Consider the following 14,121-nt stretch of genomic DNA (forward strand, 5'->3'; position numbering starts at 1 on the left):
CACTTATGAAAGACGGTGAAACTTGAAACAGAAGAACGAGATATTCAGACATTTTGGAGGATAAGTTTTTATTATTTATTAAGACTGTTGGGGTAGCCATTGAATAAGGTTTCCGACATCGGATCAATATTTTTTACCGATTTTAAGAGCAAACTTGACAGTGCCTGAAGTGGTAGGTACACTGCATAGAAGCAGAATTTTAATAGACGCACTGACCGAAAAATTTCTCTTAGTCCAAGATTAGTACTAGAGTTGAATGATTCCGTTATTAAAATAATTGGACTGGTTTCTTTTAATCCCTAAAATATTATCAATATTCAAACAATGTTACGTTAGATGTTCGTGCATCAGATATGCGATGTTTGCATAGCAAATTTCCTATTTGCATTTTTATTTGTATTAAAGCTACGAGAATTCTATCAACACGAGAAATTGGAATTATACCAAGAAATAGGAAAGACGGATCAATCCGTCGAAGGGTAGAAGAAGAAAAACAGCTTGCTCAAATATCGACTGCTGCTAATTGAACATCTAAGTTATCGATGTATCGGAGCCCCAATGAGCTTGGAAATTTTCCGATATTTTTCACCGTATTCCAGAGGTTTCTTGAATAAAATGCTAGAAAAAACTGCAAACGTTGCGAGACAACCACGGAAGCAGATTGGGGGAACCGATCGATTCGCGGGATTGCAGTCCCGGTTCTAATCTCGCTGCGAATAAACAAGCGACACGGATATATTAGCCATTCCCTGGGTGGATCTCTTAATATTCGCGCAATTCCCGTGGCGTACGGCGTATAGATATTCCTCGAACAAAGCCGAGTTTTATATTTCCGTACTCCTACCACTCTTGGACATCGATTTGCCAAGCTAATACAGCGTCCCTGTTTCAAACAAATAAAGCCTAGCTGAATACTATAAAACGTGGCTCGATAAACTTTCAGATCGAATTTCGTCCACAGAGAGCACTTCGTCGAGTTCTTGCTGCTATACAGATGCAAAGAAGGACAGGAGACTACTTGGACGATTGACTTTGTTCCTCCAGCAATATTCACAAAGAGAGTGATGGCCGACTTGTTTTGTTTGAAATAGAGCATGTAGCAAGCACATTTTTCTTATTAGATTTAAAGATTCTTAGACGATTAAAGCCCGTCATATGGTTTCAGTGAACGTCACCAAAAACTGGGATCCTCCGTGAAATAATTTTTGATATTTTTAAGCTGAGTTAAAGTCAAAATTAATTTCGACCAAGAAAGGTGACCGATAGTTTGTTGTCAATATTTAAATTAACACTTCGACTGCCACGGTTTTTCCTGTGATGCCACGGTGGTCATTGGTGACCTGAGCACTTGAACTTCTTACAATTGTAAAAATTGAATGAAAATTAACAGTTGAATATAACCGATAAATAGAAAATACCTTGAAATAAAAACTGTCCCATTGAACAATTAAACATTTTTATTAGAACATCAATAATAAAAAAAATGAAAACAAATCTTGCATCTAACGGTGCACTGTGTTTGCATCCATATCTTTGATATCTAAATGCTGCTTTACAATCATATAATTGAAGTTAGAAGTGTGAACATACCTTAGTATTATATATAGAATGAGCAAATACTGTTTACTAATATCTTCTACACGTTTCAACAATATATTCTACACGTTTTGCCTGCGACGAAATAACGAATGCGAATGGTTTGTTGAAATAAACGAAGCCTTATTATAATATGTCGCTATCAACTGTTAGCAAGGTGCCACGGTAGTCACCCGTCACCACCAATAAGATAAACGGTCCATTGGGGAAGAATGTTGTCTTACATCATCAATTTATTATTATTTTGCCATTATATGCTTTGAATAATAAAAATACTCCCGTGGCGTCCTGAGAGAAACATGTGATTTCGGCGTGGCAATCAAAGTGTTAACCATTTAGAAGTAAACTACAGGACAATCAAGACAAACAAAAAAAAACTAATAAGATGATGTGTGTATAGCATAATTTGTGTATGAATATTCATATGCAGAAATTACGAAATTCACAAGATATTCAAGATATGTACTTCAAAGAAGCATATATTTGAGAAAAGCGAATTTCAGACGTGGCAGAAATCTAAAAAGTTGTAAAATCGACAGATCGTTGGAGAGCTAAAATTCTTCAAAATATTGGATCGACAAATCAGGCCCTTGATATCTATTGCGTTCAAATAACTGAAACGAAACTAAAACGAGCATTTTCCATGTGGCGGGCAGCGACGAAAGGGCGGCGTTTGTCAAACGTTGCACGCGTTTTCGCTCGTTTTTTCACGAACGTTAATCTGTAACTGCGTACGAGGGGTAAATATTTCTCCCGAGGGCCACATTTCCGTCGTTTTATTCGATTATCAGTCGCGATCGAACAATCTACCGGCTAGCCAGCTGGCTGGTGTATATTTTCATCTGGTAATTTACGAAAGGCGAGCCAGGCAGTTGCCGGCGTCGCGCAACGTTCCGCAATTCATAACTTTCGCAGTAAGCCGCGCCGTCGACCGGTGAAATTGACGACTGGCTGCAGGGGCGTGCGCACGACGAGTGTCACTGAACGTTTTTGCCCGCAAAATGATGCACGACCGACGAAATTGCGTGAACGCAGACAGAATGTCTACCATCACCATTTCGACTGCCGTTTGACTATTTCAACTACACGCACCATTCTTCGTTTCATCTTTATGGATGCATGAAAATGACACTGGATCACGTCGAATAGTTTCGCAAACTTTTATTAGGTGACACATTTGATTTATTAACCATGGAGGATAAGTTAATTCTGCAATTAATAACACCTATTTCCTTTTCACGTGGTATTTTATTTCTGTCAAACATAAATTGCACCATCAAAATTGAATAAAATTCTATATTTACACTATTCTTCTGTCACTAAAATTGACTCGTCCATATTAGCTTGTAATTTCATAATGAAAATAGAACCTCGTTCACTCGAACAAATCAGGGAACGTAGCAGGTCGAATAATCTAATACTACGAATAGAAATTCCTTTATGAGACAAATATTTAAAGATGCTTTTGACGTGAAATTGGTAGACAACACGTTGAATCTCAAAGATACTCTTCTATAAAAAGAGGGAAATATGATTTATCGTGCCCTTTCCTTGCAGCGTTTAAATGACAATATTCTTTTCTGCGATACTTCGAACGATCCGAGAGACGTCTAAAACCGTTTTAAAATTTCAGAACGCGTCGTTTCCATTTGACTGTCTGGCACCGTGTGAAACGATCGAGACGCAAAGCGATTCTAAATGCCGAAATCTCGCCTCGAACTTCGCTCGATGAAAACGTCGGGAAACGGTGCAATTAAAAGTCCATCGGGACGAGGCTATAGCCTAAATTCACCGCGTGCTCCAAGGGGTTGAAAACTTTCGGAATCGGATGTATCGATCGGCAACGGTCCGCGAGAGAAGTTGCGGTTCTACGATCGCTCGACAGAGGCTGTATCGATCATCGGTGTATAGCCTGACAGGCGAAACTGTCGACGAAATTACGTTTCATCGATGTAAACTTTACATCCCGATCGTGGCAACAGATTGCAACGGGCAGTGTTACCTGACCGACGCATCGGTCACAGGTAACGATCGCGTGGACAGCGGTTATGCGCTGGCCACGCTAAATTTTACAGTTCTACGGTAATAAATTTTACGTCCAAGCATGTGCACGACGATTGCCTCGCGCGTATTACTCACATCCGTGAATCGAAACTGTTAGACTTGAACCGTAAATGCAAATACGTTGGGAATGCGTCGCCAAGATTTATTTGTATTTCTCTTTTACAACTGGATTGATTTTATCGATAGCAAGATGTAGCGAGGGCAATGTGTACCAACGTTAACTACAGATGACAGTAACGTATTGCAGGAAGAATCGTGGCCCAACTTCGAATTACTAGTTACTATGAACGCACTTATTGCAAAGAACAGAGCTACCAATCCTATCATCTTGTTCTTCATAATTACTATACATCTGCGAGTGTGGTATTCATCGAGACAGAGATATGTTCGCGTACCGCTTTAATTTCAATTATTTACGTATTACAGCAGAAATCCATTTACATGAAATTCATTTATTTGAAGGAAATTTTACTTATTGTCTGATCAAATGAACTCTGAATTCAATTGAACTATCGTATCGAATACGCATTTAATCTGAAAATCAATAATCGAATCCACTTATCTAAATGTACACTCCTATTATGTGAATGAAAAATCATATGTAGTACTATTGTAACACATTTAGCTACACATTACATATTAATAATTCTAATTAAATATCTTCGTCGGACTGTCAGAAGTTCTGTAAACAAATAAATCTAGAATGTAAAGGTCCACTTATCCTTGATCGCTCAAAGTTGGCAGCGGAAGCGGAAACCCCGAGGATTCCGTTATTAAATAATAATCGAGAGAGTGGTCGAGATAGATACGTCACGTACGCGGACACAATCGCCGGTAACGATATCCCTGTCGTTAGTGTAACGGGCATTATCGTGGCCGTCGGTTCTACAAACCGTAGCGGCGCGACCTCGTGTAACGATATTAGAGGATAATGGAACCGTGCACGACGACGTAGACGACGTAGACGAAGTCTACACGGTCTGATAATAGTCTTGAGCGACGGTCACACGCGCGGCCTCGTGCACGCGCCAACGCGCCATCTCGCGTCCGCTGCGATTCGCAGGACGCTTGGATAGTAATGAGAACAGGTAGCGTACGCCCGAGGGTCTTCCACGCACAATGCAATTCCGCTTGTTACTGATAACGCCGTTGCAATTCTAGAACGTTCGTTACCTATGCCCTTTTTCACCCCTTTCCTTCGTCACCCCCTTTGCACCTACGCGAGCTCCTTTTCGTGCCGGACAACACGCCGCAAATTTCCAACTTGCGTTAAAACTCGCCTACGTTTAATCGTCTCATCTGTTTGTTCCCATTGTAGAGAAAGTTCAAAATACGATCTTGCGTTTGTGCGTTCTTATGTTCGACTAATTGTACTTACTGTTTGACACTTTTTAGTGCTTCGATGGATTGATTCTCAGATACTGAAGGATCCTTTGTCCTAAGTATAGTACAAAAGGAATCAATTCTTGGAGACAACGAGAGGAGGTAACCTTCTCTGTGGTTAGGATCACGAGCGAATCATGAAATTGAGTATTCGAGTGCAATACGATCGACAAACAAAGCTTTGTCTCTCTGATACGATTCCTCTATAATCTCGAATTAACATTCAACTGATCAAGCAACGTGCGATGAAAATAATTTAACCAACTATTTTATACAACATAAAAATAACTTTCTCGCAATTAAGGATTTATATTGGGCATCTATAATTCTTCTAAAAATCATTCTATTTAGATAGACCTAATTACGAAGAAAGCTAAAAGTAACTTTGTCTCTTTCTTCAAATGCTAACGAGACTGTTATCTAAATCCCGTGAAACAAAGAAATAATTCTCACACAGGTAAGAATCTGTATACCCATTGCGAAAACAAGCCTAGTCGGACAATGAAACTTAAAGGCTTCCCATGAGGCATAATCACCGGACAGACAATCGTTCTGTCCGAACAAGGAAACAAAAGAGGGAACAAGCGACTTGCCGGCTGATCTAGGCTCGTTAATCAGTCGGTCGGCATATAGAGCGCAATTATCCGACGGTAATTAACTTCGCAAACTGCAGCCCCCGCGAAGTCTAGCAAGGCGAACGCGCAAAGGACGGGTCGGGTAGATGGTTGATAGCGGCTAAGGGTGGCGGTGGTAGTGGCGTCAGCAGTGGATGGTAGATGGTTTGGATGGAAGGTTCTTCGTGGGTTCCAGCCTGATGGAGCTGTTCTGGAATTATACACGGGGTTAGCCCTGAAAACCAGGCGGCAGCTAGCTTTTGCTCCGGAAACTAATTTAACTCTCGCATCCTCCGCCCTGCCAACCAGTGGCGTACAGTTGAATCTCGAGCTTCCACCATCGACCCTCACCGATTTCCACCCATCGTTCGTCTATGTGTAGCCCCTAGTTCGCGGACGTGTTGTGTCTCTGAATCGAAAGTAGGGGCGCGTAGATTCTCGAATGAATTTACCTTGAGAAAAACTAAATACACATACCCATCGACTGTGTTTGTGCACGTTTACACGAGGGAATCGACGTATTTGAAGTTTCATTTGATTCGACGAGGCTCGAATGGAATGGAAAGTGTATCATAGATCTGGTCAAAGCACTCGATCTACCGCTACGAATAGATACGAGTGATTGCGAGTTTGATTGCGAGTGGCTCGTTCGAGTACCATTTCGAGACATTAATTAGAAAGTTGGCGAGACGCAATCGAAAGGAGTATCTCGCTTCGGCTCCTCTATAAAATGACCGATTCAATTGGGAAATATTCGACTTTACAACCAGTCGAATTATCGGTACCATGTTTTTTAGTCATAGAGTGCTCGACTTATAATGGAAGTTTGGGTAAACCAAGCGATAAATACTTTTTTCTCGTCAGTTTGCCAACATAGGTTCTCGTTAAAGAGGTACAAGGGAATTCTCGTCCAATTCGCATGGTCAACGATGATGGAGCGCTCAGATAGGAAAGATTTTGCAAGCGAGGAGGCGCGTGCGCGAGCCGAGACCATTGTGATTCCTCGATATTCGTACAATTAACAGGTGATTTTAATTGGATGAGCCAGGCTGGTTCTTTCAGCGGTTCACAGGGCACTCTTCCTTTTAATGGAACCCATCTAAAACCTGACGGCTCTGGTTATGGAAGCCTCTATCTATCCAGGTCGCACTCAGCTACCCGCTAATTCAATTAGCCAATTTTCATTGTACCGTTCGCGCGTCCACTGGTCCGTTTTAATTCGTAGGTAGAGCCGCGAACGATAGTCGATATCTTCTTTTCTCCGTTCCTTTTTCCCGTCCGTTCGCTGTCCCTTTTTATACATTTCCCCTCTAATATCGACGAGCCAGGCTGCCGTTCATTCCGTGTTTGCCCTCGGTCAACAGCGGGTCTGTCTTCATTCTCTCGTTCTACGAATTCGTGCTGTCTTCCATCTGTCCACGTATTATCCGCAGTGTTCGGTAAAAGGCATTCGTGATATTTCATTGACGGTAGTGCAGATTTTCTCAATTTTCGGTAGACGAAGCAAATACGAACGTAAGAAAATTCTTTACAACTAACCAACAGAGAGAGAGAGAGAGAAAGATAGAGAGAGAGACAGACAGACAGACAGAGAAGAAGAAGCGCAGAATGAAAAAAAAGCAACGAAGAATGAGAGGAGCATAAAAGTAGAAGCCTGAGAATAATCGATTCTTCTACGTTATACATTACTAAAGAAAATAAGGGAAAAAGTAGGGCAGATAGTGGAGCAACATAAAGAGAAGGTACGCGATATCAGAGGCGACTACTCGCCAGGGATCGAAGAGAGGAAAGCTGGTGCGGGACAGGAGGCTCCCGTGGGTGCGGCGAATGTATAAAATCATATTTTTACGACGTCGCGGGACGAGAGGTGCGAAATAACAATTACCCATCCGTCAGTAGCGTACACGGCGTCGCTACGTGTCGCGATAAATTGTAAATAAGCTCCACCGTCTCGGAAATCCCTGGAATCTGGATAAACTTTTGAAAAGATATTCCGGTCGAACGTGACGCGTTTCTCGCGCGGCTGATGGAAACCACCCCCGGCCCGAGATTTATCGTAAATTTTAACGCGACCGTAGCACAGACGCCGCACCAATGCATTCGCCATTCGTCCTATGGGCAAAAAGAAAACCCATTAACGTCTACCATTCTTTCTGCTTGTTCGTAACGCGCGAATCCGCCCGGTGAAAAAAGCATCGATACCATTCGCGGACGCTAAGTCCAGCTAAAAGGCAAGGTCGAAGCACAACTCTTTCGATATCGATCGGAGAAAAGCTCAGGAGTACGTACGTTTGTACAAGCTCCTCGCGAAACAACCTGTACATGTTTGTTATTGCTTGCCCGTACGATGAACCGGTTTCTTTAATTTCCGACCTGGAACTCGCCGGCTCGAAGATAAACGAACGAACATGACAAACAGAGACACGGAAGAGCGAGAACGTTGAATATTTGACGAGCAAACTCCGGATGAATTTAACGACATTTTTCCGTGCGATGTTTGCCCACCGCGTCCCCGCCAATTTCTAGATCCGTCAGCTATCCGGTGCTAGTAATACAGGATAAACACGACAATGTGCCGGGCAGAATCGAAACGGGCATGGTTCCACGTCGGGAACTGTTGACTCGAAAAATACCATAACGTATCCGGAAGAGACGAGAGCCAGCTCGGACTAGTCAGCTTAACCGTCGCGAAGCAGATACGAATGGAAGATACAGCACGCTTCTGATTGCTTTCCGCAATTCTCGGAGCCGGTACGATTCCCTTTTCCCCTTCAAGTCGACCAGAACACTTTCCCGTGCTGCCGGTTTTTCTCCGGGGGGCACGGCACGATTTCCTTTTTCCAGTTGGCAGAAGGCGAAGACTGCGGCACGGATAACGCAAACGTACGGCAACAAAACGATAGAAATCCGTGATAGACGGAGAGAAGCAACGGTAGGAAGATTGCGTAAGGTGGGTGAGAGAGACGAACGAAATCCCCGTCGAGGGACCTCGGTTGATAGTTCAAGAGCGAGAAGAAGAAAAGATAACGGTGGAAAAAATCAGAGAGCAAACGGTGCTTTATTTACGAATTCTTCAGGCAGGATGCAACGACGAAAGAGTGACGGGACAAAAGCGGAGGGAAACGCGCTGTTCCTTCGGGCGAACGGTCGACGGTGCTTTTCCAACAACGCGAAGGAACCTCCTCCTAGGCAAATGCAGAGAGTTATCGGAGGGCAAAGGGTTGAAAAGGTAGAAAAGGGGGAAGAAAGGAACGTCGGAGGGTTGACAGTTTGAAGGGAACCAAGCAAGGGGATTGAAGAAGGAGCTCTACAGAATTAAGAGCCCATTAGCCTTTCATTAACTAGACGTTGGATACGCGGAGGGCTGACGGATACTCTTTTCTAACCCCTTCTTTGTGGTCGTGTCCCTTCAAAGAACAGACGAAGGCATCTCGATGAAAACTGGATCCATTCAAGCCTGGGCAGCCACTTACCACCATCTGGTATACACGCAAACGAGTTCCTCCCCCTATTGTGTTCAGGCCTGAGAGGAGGAATCGCGTTACGTTCTCCCGGAAGTGACGCGGATACAGCCTGCTTAAGTTTAAGCGACGATCGAAAAAGAGGAGACGCTCTTAATTCACGCTTGCTTCAAACACCTTACACGATACGATATAAGCAGAATCTCAGCGCGAGGAGAAAGGGCTGCAAAGCCAACGAACGATGGAGGCGGCAAGGAAAATGGAGAAAGGGAGAACGAGTGACGCGAAATCTATTTTAAAATTAAGGACCAACATATCGCAACGGCGCAGTTGCATAAACTCAAGCACCGGATAGTAGGACAATGTAAGAAATCTAAATATGTATTCGTTTAAGTATACATCAAGATACATAATGTTTGATAAGGATTGAATAATATTCGTCTGTTACGATAAATAGTCTATCGCAAACATTGAGAAAGAAAAAAGAAGACCGTCAGTGAATTCTTGATGCACCAATACGCCATTGCGAATGGTTTAAGAATAATTGAGATCAGAAATTACATTGATCAACTGCATCAAATTGAAAAATATTAAAAAGCAATGAGATTACAAATATTATCTTATAAGTTTATAATTTTGCATACTCTTAAGATACCTTTTAAAGAGACACAAACAAACATATGGAATTAAGTCTTTTATTCTTTGAGAAATTCATACTAATTTAATTTCCAGACCGAGAAATAAAGGAAAAACAGAGAAGAAAAGCTCGAAAGGCAGACCAAGCTGTGTGTCACGACACATGTAATCCCGATGAAGATTTTCTCGCGCAGAGTCCCCATTCTATTAGACGATAATTGACTGTCAAACTCGCGGCACGCTGGCGCCGTGCACGGTCGTTCGACTGTAATGCCAGAAACGGGTTAATTGCGTTATGGCTGTCATTATCTCGGTCGCTGAGCATGCAGCTCTCGAGAGGAGCGCCACCCACGAGACGCGGCTTGTGCACGTAATCCCGGGTATGTTCTGCTGAAACGTTTACTTCTAAACGTGCGGGGCAAGAGAAATTTCGCCTCGTTTATTCGATTTGCCAACTCGCGCTTCGACTAGTTTTTTAACTCCTATCCGGTGGTCTCTCGTGAAACTTCCACAACTCGCTGTGTATCATTAGAACAAAACTATCGCCATCCTCGTTTTTCGCCATTTTTACACGCCAAATACCACAACCGAAGCAATTAAGGCCGAAGCTGAAGAATTTGTTATTACCTCAGAGGCTTGAAATTAAATAACTCACGGTAACTAACTGATGCTACAAATAACGAAAATACCGATGTCCAAAATACAGAATTTATATCGGAGAAAAAATATATGCTTCTGCCCGTGTATTTTACAAAGAATCATTTAACTTCCTCCAAAAACCCACCGTTATCGATCTAACAAATTTCTGTTAGAAACGTCGAATTGTATTCTCGTGCTAAACCTAATTGTACGAAGCAAATAAATACGAAATGAAAATTTAACTGCGTGTCTGATTATTCTTCTAGTATCTACTTAAGCAATCGTTATCCATTCATCTCTATAAAACAGTGTGTCAAATTTGCCAATACTGATACATATTGAAACGTTACCAATCAATCATGTAATTTAAAGGCCTTGGAAAACTAACTTTCTTACAAATACAATTTGTCTTTGTCAAACCATAAATAACGACGCTTCACGAATGTGATATTGCAGGATAAAGATTTGATCTACGAAACATCCAACGTCCTATCCAAAGAAAACCGCATTTCAATTCGGAATAAAACCTAGCAACGAAATATGACAGAAGGGCTAGCAAGTGAGTGAAACAGTTCATTTAACGGGGGGGGGGGGGACAACGTTAATTAACATTTTCGCGTTTGTCGTTGGGTCGACGCGTTTTACGCTTTCACGCTCCCGTTCAACAATTTCGTCGAGTTCACCTCGGCGACGTTCGGTCGGGCGAACCGCGCTCGATGTCGCGGCAGGAATTAAGCAACGCGTGTACGTAGATAACGCAGAGATGGAAGAACTTACCAGGATCGGAGGAAGGATGAGCCCTGGTGAGTCTGCAGAGTTGCAGCGGCAGATAACGTGTATCCGCTCGCGGTGGTGACTTTGGAGGCGGAGGAGTCGCACTCAGGAATCCACGCTGCAGCTCCCAGCCAACCTCCTGGATGATCGAAGCTTTCCTAAAATACGGTGTCACTTCCCTCAGGTATTTCACTGCAACAGAAAAATGGCCAACTGTGAGAGATTTTTGTTTCGACATTCAAAATCGTACGCTTTAGTGGAAAATAAAACAATGGAATTGAGAGAAGATGAAAACGCCAAGATTTTGACAACAGCGCTTTCTGTTTTTGAAAATTTCTATCTCTATAAGTAGATTCAGCCTTAAACTTTCGACCGATCGATGATATTATCAAAATCTATTAAGTTGTCCGGAAAATGTCATTCTTTCGCAAACGTGTTTTTTACAACAGTGCATCTCCATACAAACGTGAAACCAAGTCTGTGAAATGTCGCGGTGTTTATCTCAACAGAACAAAATCATACGTAATTCGACAAAATAATATAAAACAAAAGACGTTGTGCGTCTATTATTTCCCCATAAAACGAAAAAAACTTCTCGGACAACTTAGATCGCGGCCCCTCGATGAAGAGTCACGAACAACCAGGCGCCATTTCGTGGATGATGCATAAGTAGTGCAGGTAGGGGAACGCTGATTCTCCGGTGTTTTTACGGCGTCCAGCCTTGAAATTTGCCGTGTACCTGGCCGACAGTGGAACAGGCCGAGGCGAGCCTCGTAAATCGTACCTCGGCCGGATCTCTGTTTCGCCATCGAAGCGTCTGCGAGATACGGTACCGCGGTCACGTACAGACTGTTTCAAAATCCAATTTGTCGTTGATGTTTCGACGTTGCTGTGCCACCGACGCGATTACATATAGGACAAACTCGTTAAAGTTCGAAGGAACACACTGTGCACGAGCACAGGAGGGGCTACGAACGATAAGGGGTGAGTGGTAAAACAGAGAAGAGAAGAGGGGATACGAAGGTGCGCGGGAATAGTCTGCAATCCTGACACGAGCTAACCGAAATACTGAAACATGTAACACACGCTCAGAGGGTGGCAGAGTAACCGACACCCTCGGGCGAACGGCGAATTCGCAGGAATCCCGTAAAAACCGGTCGTAAAGTCGGGATACGTTCTCCTGGAGGAAAGACGTGGCTTAATATCGAACTGATCGGTGGAATATCGACCGGCCTTTTGGCCCTCCTATTCCTCGTCCTGGAATTTCCGTCCGTGCTCCGATTCTCGTTACCGAAATTACCGATCTATACGGAGTAAACCGTGGGTTTACGACTAGTTCTTTTTAGAAGCAGAAGTCGATGGTACGTGCGTGCACGTGTGTGTGTGTGGGTGTGTGTATGTATGTGTATGGAGAATATAGTATAGCAGCGTTGTTGATGGACGTAGTTTACTCAAATTTTCTCAGGTAATCAGCGGCACACGAACACGCTAATGTCTTTCATTCATCGTAAACTCTAATCATAACCATTTGCTTGTCAATCTATCTGCTCCGACAGAATCTTTTCTTCCTCATCGTGCACAACGTGGCTGGTTCGGTAAACACGGTAGCAATTTCAACGATGCCCATTGATAAGCGACGTACACCGTGGTCGTAATACAAGTCCCGAGTAACCAATCTCGTTCACTGAGCGGCGCAAACAGCCATCCATCTGTCCAGTGATTCGTCGCATTATTAATAATTAGACGCGCTCGTGTACGCGACACGACTGTTTGTCCCCGATTTCCATCCAATTGGATTACCGCTCGCGTCACCATAGAATTTCATTCGCTAATATTGGCCGGATAAATCTGGTCGTCGGTCATCGACGTTCTTATCCTAGCGCATCGTGATCCGCGATAATTCTCCGGTTAGAGAATACTTGTCTCTGTTTCTACGAGTGTTGCGATTGCCGTTAAAACAAATTGCAAACGTTTGATTTCCAGAACTATCGAATTGAACATTTTTGTAAGCCTGGAAATTGGCAACATCGATTATATTGTAAAGCACACGGATAGCCAGGTGACCGGATTCCAAAAACTTCTATCATTCACCATTTTGCCTGAAAATCACGTCGGCGCATCGAAAAACGAATATCGAATATGGACTACGCTCATACGCTTTTACTTGGATTTCGTGGAATTTTGGAAAGCCACGAGTCGAGATCCGAATCCTGGTATGTCGAAAATTCTGTCTGGACGAGCGCGATCGTCGTGTGGTCCGCAAAAACTCGAAACGTTCTGGTCGGCCGCGCACCGACCGGAACCTGCTGTGCAATTTTCCGCGCGCGTTCGACACGCGAGCGAACGAGCTTCACCGAACGCGGCCACCTATAATTTCGATCGCGTATTCGAGGCCGATCGTCGTTGGCCCTCCCATTCTCGAGGCTGGCAATTTCGCTCGATCGACGCGGCCGATAACGAAATCCGCGGCTCTCCCCTAGATAATTTTCGCGCGTGAAGTGAATTTCAGGATGAATCGTGCAAGAGGAACGATCTTGATATCGCCAAGCGTTTGTTCGATTATATAACTAAGTCTAATAACAAACGATTGTGGGATCGTAAATGAGCCTTTACACCTAAATATCTTACAAATTAATCACTTTAATAAATTAAGCATTTATCCTTGGTGCATTTCCGCTATTTTCTTTTCCCTTATTATCCTGTTCCTTTTCTCTTTTGTTAACACAGCTCTTCAATTTAGCAGATTAAATCATCCTCGACTTTTTCCACGGACAATTTTATTTAATATCCAATCGTCTGTATCCGTGAATTTAAACTCCTTCTTTCTATTTTCTCAATTTCCGCAGACATCCAAATATAGAATAATGAACAAGTTAGGAGAAAGCACGAAAAAGTTTTTGCAACGTATAGATTGACATACGAACGACGTTGTCGAAGTATTTGCATCCAAATTA

General features: G+C 43.1%; 1 protein-coding gene across 2 annotated transcripts in view; it reads right to left on the reverse strand.

Annotated features, from left to right (window-relative positions):
* The window catches only part of LOC117230365 (beta-1-syntrophin), a 349,898-nt gene that overhangs the window by 142,757 nt on the left and 193,020 nt on the right, over positions 1-14,121 (reverse strand). For both annotated transcript variants that reach the window (XM_033487749.1, XM_033487750.1), the window contains exon 3: positions 11,171-11,359. In XM_033487749.1, coding sequence (XP_033343640.1) covers positions 11,171-11,359 — 189 coding nt within the window. The remainder of the gene's footprint in view (positions 1-11,170; positions 11,360-14,121) is intronic.

Source organism: Bombus vosnesenskii, unplaced genomic scaffold, assembly GCF_011952255.1.
Source record: "Bombus vosnesenskii isolate JDL3184/JDL3185 unplaced genomic scaffold, Bvos_JDL3184-5_v1.1 scf7180000013266, whole genome shotgun sequence".
Lineage (NCBI taxonomy): Eukaryota > Metazoa > Arthropoda > Insecta > Hymenoptera > Apidae > Bombus > Bombus vosnesenskii.